At 38.8% G+C, this 11858-nt stretch overlaps 1 protein-coding gene across 1 annotated transcript; it reads right to left on the minus strand.

Annotated features, from left to right (window-relative positions):
* Positions 1–9228: 9228 nt before the first annotated feature.
* On the minus strand, positions 9229–11135 carry LOC120260058 (7-deoxyloganetin glucosyltransferase-like). The gene is made up of 2 exons (XM_039267503.1): positions 10511–11135; positions 9229–10393 (listed from the first exon to the last, which is right to left on the minus strand). Exons 1-2 carry the CDS (start codon positions 11013–11015, stop codon positions 9432–9434), a joined length of 1467 nt encoding a protein of 488 aa, XP_039123437.1. The 5' UTR covers positions 11016–11135; the 3' UTR covers positions 9229–9431.
* Between the last annotated feature and the right edge of the window lie 723 nt (positions 11136–11858).

The raw sequence follows: 11858 nt of genomic DNA on the forward strand, positions 1-11858 counted from the left end.
TTCAAAAAGGTCGTGTAACTATAAGTGTTTTTTTATAAATTAATCACTTCTAAATCTTTAAAATTATATTTTTTTGAGTTTTTTTTTGACCGAAGAAGCTGTGAAAAAACTGAAATTCAGTTTTTTTAGAAGCTGTCCCAAAGAATTACTAAAGTAACCCTCATAAACAATCAATTTCTCTCAATTATTCTTTACAATCCCTGATTTCCATATTCGGGTCAATGACGACGGTAATAATTATTATTATATAATTAATATTACAATTATAATTATAATACAGTAAGTTATTATTATTATTAATATCAATATATAATAGTAGCTGAATGAAAAATCAATAAATACCCATTTTAGTAATTTGTCATCTCTAAAAACACTTTTACAAATCCACATCCAAACAACTTTACACATATAAAAGTAATTCTGCATTAATCTATCCAAACATAAAATATAGAAAAACATTTAACTTATTCTGAAAGTATTTCTACAGCAATCCAATCAGGATCTTAATTGGGTGATCAAGTTCAAATTAAATAATTGTGCACTCCACTTTGTAAGGTGGTCTTTGTTTTATTTTTTGGTTCAGAAATCAAAGAACACCACGTCCGCTAATTTGAAAATGGTAAAAATAGAGAGATACAAGCACAAAAGATAATTCGTTGTTATAGGAGTAGTATAAGAAAACAATGTTTAAAACCCTGGCCTTCCACCCAAACACATTAGCTGGATGGTCATTGTTTAGTATTTTGATTCGTGTTTGCAAATCACCTTTAATAGACGACAAACGCCACCTCATAAGTAGTTATTAAAAGATAAACAAATTATTCGATTTTATATTTTGTACTAGTGAGCCCTATATAGGTTATACATAAGCTTAGGGGTCTAACACAAAAAAAATCTCTTGATTTAGTGACTCAACCCCTATACCTATATATAAACTCATTACACTTCTATCATACAACCGATGTGGGACTATATTTTGAACACCCTCTCTCAAGTTTAACTATGTGATTTTTTTCCCAGTTTGAACTTACTTAAACTTGCACACCAGAGATCTATTTTTATCAGGACTTGTACACTATTTTTTGTCTCATAGGTCTTACACACATGGACTAATACACTACTTGTGTCTCCGAGATTCTACTCATATAGACTTGTACACCACTTATGTATAGAGGTCTTTTTTTTTAATATATATATATTGGGCTCCACTTTATTTTTCTGCTAGATTTTATATTTTATATTAGTGGGCCCTATATGAGTTATACATAAGCTTAATAATTTTATACTAAAAAAATCTCAAGATTTAGTGGTATCAGTGTGACTATATTTTTAACACAAATACAGTGATGCATCAGTTACAGTAGTTTAATGATTTTTAAAAACTAAATAAACCTTTAATAATCTAGCAAGCACAAAAGATTTTCTCCTCATCCTTAATTTCCAGTCCAATCTCTCAAATATTGTTATTGAATACCAAGAAGTCAAAGAAACGATCTTTCTCGGGTGGTGTAGCTAAAGGGTTATTTGCACAAAATATTCTTGTGAAAAAAATTTATTTACTTATAAAACTTTAAATAAAATTTATTGGAATAGAACTTCTCACTGTAGTGGATGGAGATATTTTAACATATTTCTGTGAGAGAAGATGAGGGAAGTTATAAATATTAAGAAAAGGAAATAAGGATTTACTTAATAAATAATTATATACCAACGCCCCATATTTTATTACTTATTATTAACGTGTATACATCTCTATTGTCAAGAACTACCCAATAAATAAAGAGGTGTATGCATTTATTTCAATAAAACTGTAGTTTATTCACATTTATTCAAAAAAAGAGTTGTATGTATTCAAGACAAAAGAATCCGAATTATTTTTAAAAATAATATTACATAGAATCTATCAATAATTGTTGGGAAAATTACTGTTCACCCCTCGTAATTTTCAAAACTTCCCAAAAACCCCCTCCTACTTTTTATATCACACCACTGATGCCTCTTCCGTATAGTGTTTAACTCCCTTTACCCCCCACCGCTCACTTCAAATGGGTCCATGTTGGGAAATCCCATTTTTGGCCCCGAAAATGCAGGGAAAGCGAAAGCGCCAAATCACATCACTGCTCAACCTTTCACGCGTTTCGCTTTGCTTCGATAGACAACGCCAAGGAGTTACATTACATCTTGTTATTCTCCTCATTATCATACCCGAAATATATAAACTCGGCTTTCTAATGTAAAATGAAATTGATTTCCATCGGATCGGGTCAAGTGCACTTCATCTTCAAACGAGATCGTAGTCCCATTTTATCGTCGAGGCGCAGCATGCTGCCATTGTCGCCTTCTCTTTTATGGTTGTAAAGTTGTATTACGTATCGAGAAGAACAAAGAATTACGACTTTGAGTTCATTTCGTCAGAAAGTTCTTTCTCGCTTATGGTTATCTATTCTGTATATTTTAAATAATGTTTAACTATTTGCTATTATCCGCTTAAATATTTTACTAATATGTTTAATAATTGTCATATCCGCTTAATACTTCCCATCTCCGCTTAACATTATCTTTACATGTATAACTATTCATAAACGCAAATTCTCAAAGTCTCGCAGAAACGGTGATCTTTTTCGCTCGATCCGAATTGTCGGGCATGTGGCACGCAGGGCGTGGCAAGAGTTAGATCCCGCAAGGTAAGAATTAACGACTGCATTACATTCTTACGCACGTAACATAAATTTCCAACACCCGCTCGCTCACTCACCAATGTCGGCCATCGCGCGCTTAACTTTTTCTCTGACACTGAAGAGTCACCGCCAGGACTTCACACCATAAATAACTGTGAAGAACCCTCCCCATGGACAACCACTGCCGTCTCCTCATCATCGCCGCCCCTCCTCCTCCTCCTCTTCCTCCTCTTCCCACGGACAACCACTCTATCCGAAAGGATGTTTCGTGAGCCTTCTTCCTTATCTTGAGAATCAATCAGCCGTAATCATCGAACTAGTTAAACTATCTTTTTCCCGCCTGTCGAAGTCCTCCTCACAATCGCCTCGAACGCGAGGATTCTCCAAAGTGGACGACTGGGAAAGCAATTAAGAGAGCATTTCGACTTGGGTATGAAAAAGAAAGTTTTCACTGCATCGCGTGATCATGGAGGATTCTCTAGAGGAGGGAGATCGCTGAAACATCCTTTAAGACGGGCTCGACATTTACCACTCGAGACTTTCTCGTTAACGCTTAAGAAAACGACGCCGCATGACAACCCAGTACGCTCGCGTTTAACTATCGTGATCGCCGCTTAAGTCCTACCACGACACATTGATTAATAGTCGCTTTTCATGAACGTGTGTTGTTTAACCTTTTTTTAATGTCAGACGCTTTGCAAGTCGTTGCAAGCAGCTTTGTTACGCAAACCGCCGTGAGCATCTCGAACGTATGCACACTTGTTTCGCTATACGAGGGTCGAGTCGCGAGTGTCCAAAGTCCGAGCGGACGTCAGTAAATGTTGTAAATGTTGTAAATCTTTTGTAAATGTTGTAAATGTTGTAAATCTTTTATAAATAAAACGAAACAATCGTGATTCGATCGCGAACTTCCAAATTTAAACGAGACCTAGTAAAAACAATGGGAAACAAAAAAACGTCATTGTAAACAATAGAAAAAGTTAAACAATACTCAAGTTACTCTTTTAAAACAACGACAACGGTGTTTAAGAAAATACGAAATATGTTTTAAACAAATGACCTCGAGAGGTACCCATCTAGCAACGCTGACGTCAGCTGAAAAGCATTCAATTCACAATCGATTTATCTTGCAACGAAACAAGCCGCCGACTAGGGCATTGTTAATAAACCGACTACGATGTGGAAACATCGTGTATTTATAACGAATCGAATGTATTTACACGGAGACATTGTTATTTTAAAACGGATACACCGTAATTTGAAATATTTCAACCGATGCTTTAAAACGATATATGGTATATTTAAACAATGAAACGGAAATGTACACAACTACAACGTAAATTAAACAAATGAAATGAAACTCGAATGAAATTTAACCTCGCCTTACAATTGAAAACAAAACAAAAATTTACATTGAGATATACAAGTCATGTTCTTCGAAAAACAAAAAACAATGAATCGAATTGTGTATCGATGGGCAACTTTCCATATTTAGTTAAACAATAAGTGCATTCATTTAAACAGTAGAAAGTGTTATTTTTAAACAGGGTACACCGTAATTTGAAATATTTAAAACCGATGTTTAAAACGATATATACTATATTTAAACAATGAAAGTGAAATGTACACAATCACAACGTAAATTAAACAATGAAATAAAACCGAATGGAATTTAACCCGCTTTTACAATTCAAAACAAACAAAATTTTTACATTAAGATATATAAGTCATGTTCTTTCTAACACGTAAAAACAATGAATCGAATTTGTCCAGATTTACATTTGAAAACAAAATCGACTAAATGACATACAAGACATGTTATTCAAAAATGTAATTTAACCCGCTTGCGATCGACCCCTTTGTCACTGGACGCTACCGCCTCCTCCTAAGTACGCGGGTAACATACCGTATCTCGAGGTAAGTGAACGCCCGTCATGCGAGTCGTAACTCTCACCCCACAGAATCGCTCGATAAACCGCATGACGACTCGGCGCAATCGACGCTTCCTTGTTTTTTTGGCGTGGGTTTCGTCGTCGCACGAGCGGGTATTTGTCGTCGCCGACCGCTTTAACTCCATATCGACACAAAGGTCGAATAGATTCCTACCGCCGAGATATGCAAGTCGAGATTAGAATACCGATTTAAATACCAAAATGATATTAATCTGGACATAATTAAAGAACTTACCATGTCCAACGCTGCCCTTATCGCACTTCTGATACGAAGAATAACGCTCAGTATTCTTGTTTATCATCGTCCCGTGACTGACGCACATGGAAGTGGGCCATTCATGCATTATCGGAGGACGACACTGAACTTCACGCAGTCAGCGACAAGATCCCCGATCATAGCCATAATCGTGTCATGCGCGCCGTCCCGCTTTGACATAAACACAGCAAGCTGGTCCGACGATCGGAGGCGCCGCTCGAAGGATACGGCTCGTCGCCGACTTTTGTATTAGCATGACACGAAAAGCGCCCATCACATCATCGCCGACTCATCTCCTTCCCTCAAGCAACAGTATAACCCGTCGCATGTGAAAGTCGACAATAGTCATTCTTCCACACGATGCAGTCGAGGTTAAACGATAATGTATATTAGAAGACCATATCAGTAAATATTTAAACGATATTATCAATCGTTACATGATATTATATATAATTAAACCAGTAAGGCTGAAAACTTAAATGATAACATAATGGTATTAAACACTATTAGGTAATAGTTAAACACTATAAGAAACTCTTTTAAACAATATCATAAAAAAACGTTACACTTACCTCGCTCCATAGAGCAGCTGAGGAAGATCCTCATCAACTCCTCGTCAGATTTGTTAAGACGACTCGAGCCAACCCATTTCTTCTTCTTCGAATAAAAAGCTTTCCGAGCCGGGCTCCGTCCAATTTTTCGATCGGCCTCGATCATCTCTCTCGCCGTTCTGGCCGGGTCTTCATCAAGATCTTCCTTCGACGCGGACGATGCCGACAAAGATCAACCGCAGACACATCCTTACATTGTTGTTCTTGTTGTGGGATTGCGTCTGCTTCGACGCGGACGACTGCACGACAAAGATCAACCGCGCATACTTCCTTACATGGTTCTTGTGCGTGGTGGATCGTGTCCCGCTGTCATCGCGGGTATCGTCCGGGCCACGGCCACTCTGAACGGATTCGACGATCTTCTCAACCGTGGCTACGACAACAAAGATCATCGGGAGACACACCCTTAACTTGTTCTCGACCTTCGTGGATCGCGTCCATCTGACGCCGCATCTCGGCAAACCCTGGCCCACCGGTCGACGATTTCATCGAGAAGAGAGTCAACGATCTTCTCAACCGCGAGAACGGCCACATCATCTACGATGTCCTCCACCGCCATGGCCATGTCATCAACGGCGATGCACTCGAAGAATAGACGACCCGCCGATGGTGTCGCTATTGTTTCATCGTCACCGGCAGTGGAGACAGAGGCAGATTGTTCTCCCTCTTTTTCGCAAGTCTCTTCGAATGTGGCCGCTTTGAAACGACCTCTTCCCGATGATGTCGCTGCCGCCAAATTCCGACGCCTGCTCGTCCCGGTGCTTCTGGGTTCTTTTCGAGGGACGGGCGCAGCTCGGCCAGAACGCCCCTTCCAGCCGCCCACACGAGCGCATGCCGAGGAAACTCGGGCTCATCAATATCCGCACGCCTGCATAAGAGCTGCGCTGACATCTTCGCCTAATCGTTACCGTGGGGCCGCCACTGGCCGGAGGGGCTGCCATGGTCTGGGGACCGCCGCTGTCGTGGTAGGGGTTGTTGACCGCCGGGTAGGGGAGGGCTTCTCGGCTGCCGAGGAACGCGCGTGCGCTGCTGGGTCGGAAGTAGGAGAACGGCGCCCAGCACAAGCACGATAGAGGCCGCCTCTCATCCCGCCTCGAGCAAGTGGTTCCCGAGCAACGGCATCCATCCGCTCGGTCAGGCCAACAAATATTTCTTTCTTCAAAGATTCACGAATCCACATCGAGAAACTAACATATAGTAAACCAAACAATTTCAAATGAGATCATTCATTTTTAAACTATAAAAAAACTATATATTTAAACGTTATAGAATATAATTAAACGGAGAACAAAATATTTAAACGGTTATGAATAATAGTTAAACGGTAAATACTAAAGTTAAACGCTAAATAAAAATGTTTAAACATTAAAGACTTACGTTAGACATCGTCCATGATTTATTACCCTCTTTTCCATCGAGCTGACGACAAGCTCGCTTTTCACCGTCGCTTGCTTCCCGTAGTACTTTCACCGTAGCACAAAGATCCTTGGGATCTCGCTAAACGGACTTTCTTCCCTCGCTCCGGCCACCAGAAAACCGGACGTTAAGCGCGACCGAGCAACCCCTTAACGCACTGCGGTCGGTCTCTTCCCACAGCATCTATCTTGCACTCGCGGCCGCTCAGGAATATCCTCCATAAGCCACTGTGCGCAGCCGCATGCCTACGCGCAGACGCCTCATGGCCGGTAGATCATCGACGTAATCAACGATCCAGCTCGAACCGAGCATGATGTATTTGGGAAGAGGACCGTCCCCCACGAGGTACACCATCGAGTTTGACAAAATTATCTTCTTCTCCCTCTCGTCGAACAAGTTGCACCGTAGTGCCTCGATGGAGTCTCTGCTCCTCGTAGGTCTCGATAGATACCGCCTCGAACCGACCGGTTTTCTTCTCGAAAGACCACCGCTGCCGCCATCGCAACGCAGCACCAAGAACGAGGGCCACATCTCGAGGTCTCGAACTCAAAGCAGCTTTCCCGATCCTCGAATTTATCGGTGCGACCATCGCATCTTTGCAAAAGAGAATCAAGAAGGGCCCTCTTGGTATATAGCTTCCACCAAATAACGCCGCAAACGGTGTCCTTCGAATAATCTCCCAGTGTCGAGGGGTCATGTTAACTTTCAATTCACTAAGGTCTCCACAACCGTGCTCAAATAGCAACGCCCATTAACTAGGGTCGACCGCCATAATCACAAGCCCCGCAGATGATACAAAAGTTTAAGCTGAAATATAGGTTTTAAACCAGAACTCTCGCTTATTAAACGTAGATATAAAATGTTAAATAGAGACCCATTTTGTTAAACAGTAGATCTAGAATACTTAAACAGTAGACAACAAATGTTAAACTCAGAACATCTCATTTCTTTAAACGCTCAACCCTCATTTAGTAAAATCGCAACCATATCAAACGAACGGAAATGTACATTATAAATATTACACAAATCATAACAATTGAAAAACTATTTCGATAGCAGTATACATAACGAAAACGCAAAACAAAAACAAAACCCTAGCCGAGAAATCTCCCTCGCAGACTAACAAAAACCCCAAACGAGAAATCCCCCGCAGACTTCAATATCTTCCAACAAAAACAGAGCACAAAAACAAAAACCGAAAAATCTTTCTTTCAGAATGTATCGCTAACATAAAACCATACTCAATACCTTAGATCGAGAACCCGACGAAATGCCAACTAGTGCGCTGGGGACTTCTCCTTCGAGATACCTGTGAAAGGGAAAAGTCGATGAAATGCCAATTACAGAGGTTTCACGTGAGAGACAACTTCGGAGATGTCTGAAATCGGAAAAGTCAAGACGTGAGTCGAGAAAAAGCAATTAAACTAGCCCAATAAATTGCCTCTGAGTTACTCCTACTGAAAAACCCCCACTTCCTCCTCAAATCGCCGAGATGGTCAGCAGCTACTGACTCCCCATGCAAGGGCATTTTCGTCCAAAAATTTGAAACTCACTCCGCTCACATCCGCTATGCGGCTCGGGGGTTTGAAAAACATGACTTTTAAAAAGGAGGGGTTTTGTGATCGAAAAACTAATCTGTTTTTTTGGAATTTTACAAACTTAAAGCGCTGCTAATTTCCACTTTAATTAAACATCTCGCTTTTAAATATTTTCAAAATATTTTTCATAAACATGTATGTAAATAAATAAATAAAAATATTTCATCAAATCAAAATAAATAAATTACGGTAATTTATGAGACATATAATTTATTTATTTTCCAATAAACTACAAATATAATAAAAAAAATAGTACATAAGAGATAAAACAAAACACAAATAGCAACCCAACATGGACCCAACATATATAGTAAACTAAGATCCACCAACTAAATCATGTATCTTTAGAATTATTCAAGTAAACAAACAAATTGTATGAATGGACCATCAACATGCATACACGATCACTACCAATCAATTAAAAATAGAAACTCTAATAAGGCTATTAAACTCTCGCGTTATTTAATCTTTGAATCACCTCTGGCTCATTAATCGATTTTAGTAAAATAATATTAAGATAACAATAAAAATGACACCATATGTCAAAAAGTTCATTTGGTTGTTGAGAGAAAGAGCTTTCAATGGAAATAATTAAATTTATAACCTCACATTGGCAATGCAAAACAAATAAAAATATGGGTATAAAAAAATATATCAACTTGTCTCTTATTGAACAAGATCATTAATGAGCTTTTCATAATCAACTGCACATCCACATTAAATATTTCTTTATTTAAAATAAAGTGTGTATTCATCTGATCTGCTAGCTCATTAATTCTGAAAGCAACGTCCCACCAACAAATCAACCAAATTAGGAATAAAACAGACATCAACAAGACAAGCAAAAAGCGAAAGCATCACTAAAAATGCATTGAAATTAATTATTCAACCACTAATTAAATGTCATCAGTTGTTCAACACTAGCCATCACTTGCTTGAGAGAAGCACTGAAGCAGAACCTCATGAACCAACCTCTCAAAGTTAACAGTAGAAGTCCCAGTTGGTTCAGCTGCTCTGAAGGCTTTCTTCTTCAACTCCATGGCCTTCTTTCTCATTTCTTCACCCTTCTCCCCTTCCATCAACTCCCTCACTTGTTTCTCAACCTCATCTCTCTTCACATCATTATCAATCTCCATTCCTAAACCCCATTCCACACAAACATACCTGCAGTTTGTCTGTTGTTCAGCAAAGAATGGCCAAGAAATCATTGGAACTCCGGCGACGATGCTTTCAATAGTAGAGTTCCATCCACTGTGTGTCAAGAAGCCACCTATGGCCTGGTGGTTGAGAACCTCCTCTTGAGGACACCAAGTTGCCAGCATCCCTCTCCCATTGATCTCCTCCAAGAACTCTTGAGGAAGCACTGCACTGTCACCCTTCACCAGGTCTCCTCTAATAACCCACAAGAAGTCCAGTTTGCTGTTGGCCAATCCCCATGCAAACTCCACCAAATGCTCATTGCTCATCACTGTGATGCTCCCAAAGTTCACATACACCACTGACGCTTCCCTTCTTCCTTTTAACCATTCAAAACAACCAAACTCTTCTTTCCATAGGTTTGAGCCTAGTGATGAGTATAACTCGGCATCCATGATCATATTGTTGTTGAGCAAGGAGAGAGGGCCAATGGTGAAGATGGGAGGTAATTTGGAAATGGACCTCATCGCATCAAGAACTGGTCCTTCTAATTCTTCAAAGGTGTTAAGAATGATAGCTGATGCCATGGATGCCCTCTTGGATTCTCGATTAAGGTAGTTTAGCAAAGTTTCCTTGGGGTCAGTCGTTCTCACAAAGGATGGAAAGTCCTTCAACCTCATGTTGTCCATCCCTGGTACTGTGGTGATGTGCATGTCTAGATATCCATTAGTGAGATCTTCTTCATCTGCATATGTTATAAATTTGAACCATGAAAAATAACATCAAATAAAATAAACACACAAGAAAAGAAAAGAAAAGAAAAGAAAGAGCTGATAATCAAAATATATATGTACTTAATTACTTTTCAAAGGGACAAGTCCTTGATCAATGAGATGCTGATAATGAAGGTACCCCATAAAACCACAAGCACTTGTGGTCCAAAACAAGACCTCAGGAACACCAAGTTGTTTAGCAGCATCAAGAGTGAAACTCATAACACCATCAGAAACTATGCAAGAAATAGGGGGATCATGATTGAGGTTGCTCAAAAGGTCAAGGAACGGAGCCAAGAAATTATTAGTAATGGATTCACAGAGTGCAAGGATATCTTGCGTCGCATCCTCATTGGACGGTGGTAAGCCATCAGGGATAGACTTAAAGTCAAAACCAGGGACGCCGGAGATGGAGGAGACACCCCTGGACTTCAGAAGACGTTTGTGATTGAAGTGAGTGTTGACAAATGTTATGTGGAAGCCATTGGAGTGTAGAAGCTTGGCAAGCTTTAGCATGGGAGTTACATGGCCTTGTGCTGGGTATGGAATACACACTGCATGAGGCTTCTTCTTCGCTGGTATTAGAAACCCCATTGTTTTCTTGCTTGATTAGTGCTTTGGATGAATGGTTTTTTTGCTTGCGTTTGAGAGCTTGAGATCTTAAATTTGCTCCATTGATATAATAAATTTAATGGGTGAGGGTGGTGGGTTGCAACTTGCAAGTGTGTTATTTTATTATTATTTCTATTATATTATTTATTATTCCAAAAAGAGGTAATTTAAGTTAGAGCAACCCAAATCAAATTAAGGAGGGTGAACAAACTGATCAGTCATGTTCAGATATTCTTTTCTATTCAAAAATTATTTATTTATTTATTTACACTTACATTACGTCTTCATTCTGTTCAAATTCCATGTTAATTTCTTTGTAAAACTTTTTTTTTTTTAAATCAGTTTTAATATTTCTATATTATTGCCAAAAGTATAGTGTTAAACCAATAATTTATTTATAAAATCATTATTTATCACACATACAAGCAATGCATCTAGCATCTATTTTAAATTAATAATGACGAGAAAAAATAATAAGAATAAAATTTAATAATACAATGCACCAAATTTTAGGTGATTGGAGCAATTTTAGAGTAGCAAAACATTAATGTATTGAAAGGAAGCCGAATATTTTCAATTAATAGTCACCAAATTATGATACGACTACTACCCAATTAAATCTTCCAAATGTCACCTCTCTATTTTGTTGTTCTCTTCTCCATGTGTTTGATTCTTGAGGTTCTCTTCAAAACCAATAATATAAATATATATATATATTTGCTTTCCTTGATGCGGTGACCGTCATTATCTTCTTCATAAGCATATTGAAGAAAACATACAAAGTATCTTTTATCCCAATTAACAAATAAGACCTCCAAATCTCAT

Source organism: Dioscorea cayenensis, chromosome 5 (genome assembly GCF_009730915.1).
Source record: "Dioscorea cayenensis subsp. rotundata cultivar TDr96_F1 chromosome 5, TDr96_F1_v2_PseudoChromosome.rev07_lg8_w22 25.fasta, whole genome shotgun sequence".
Taxonomy (NCBI): Eukaryota; Viridiplantae; Streptophyta; class Magnoliopsida; order Dioscoreales; family Dioscoreaceae; genus Dioscorea; species Dioscorea cayenensis.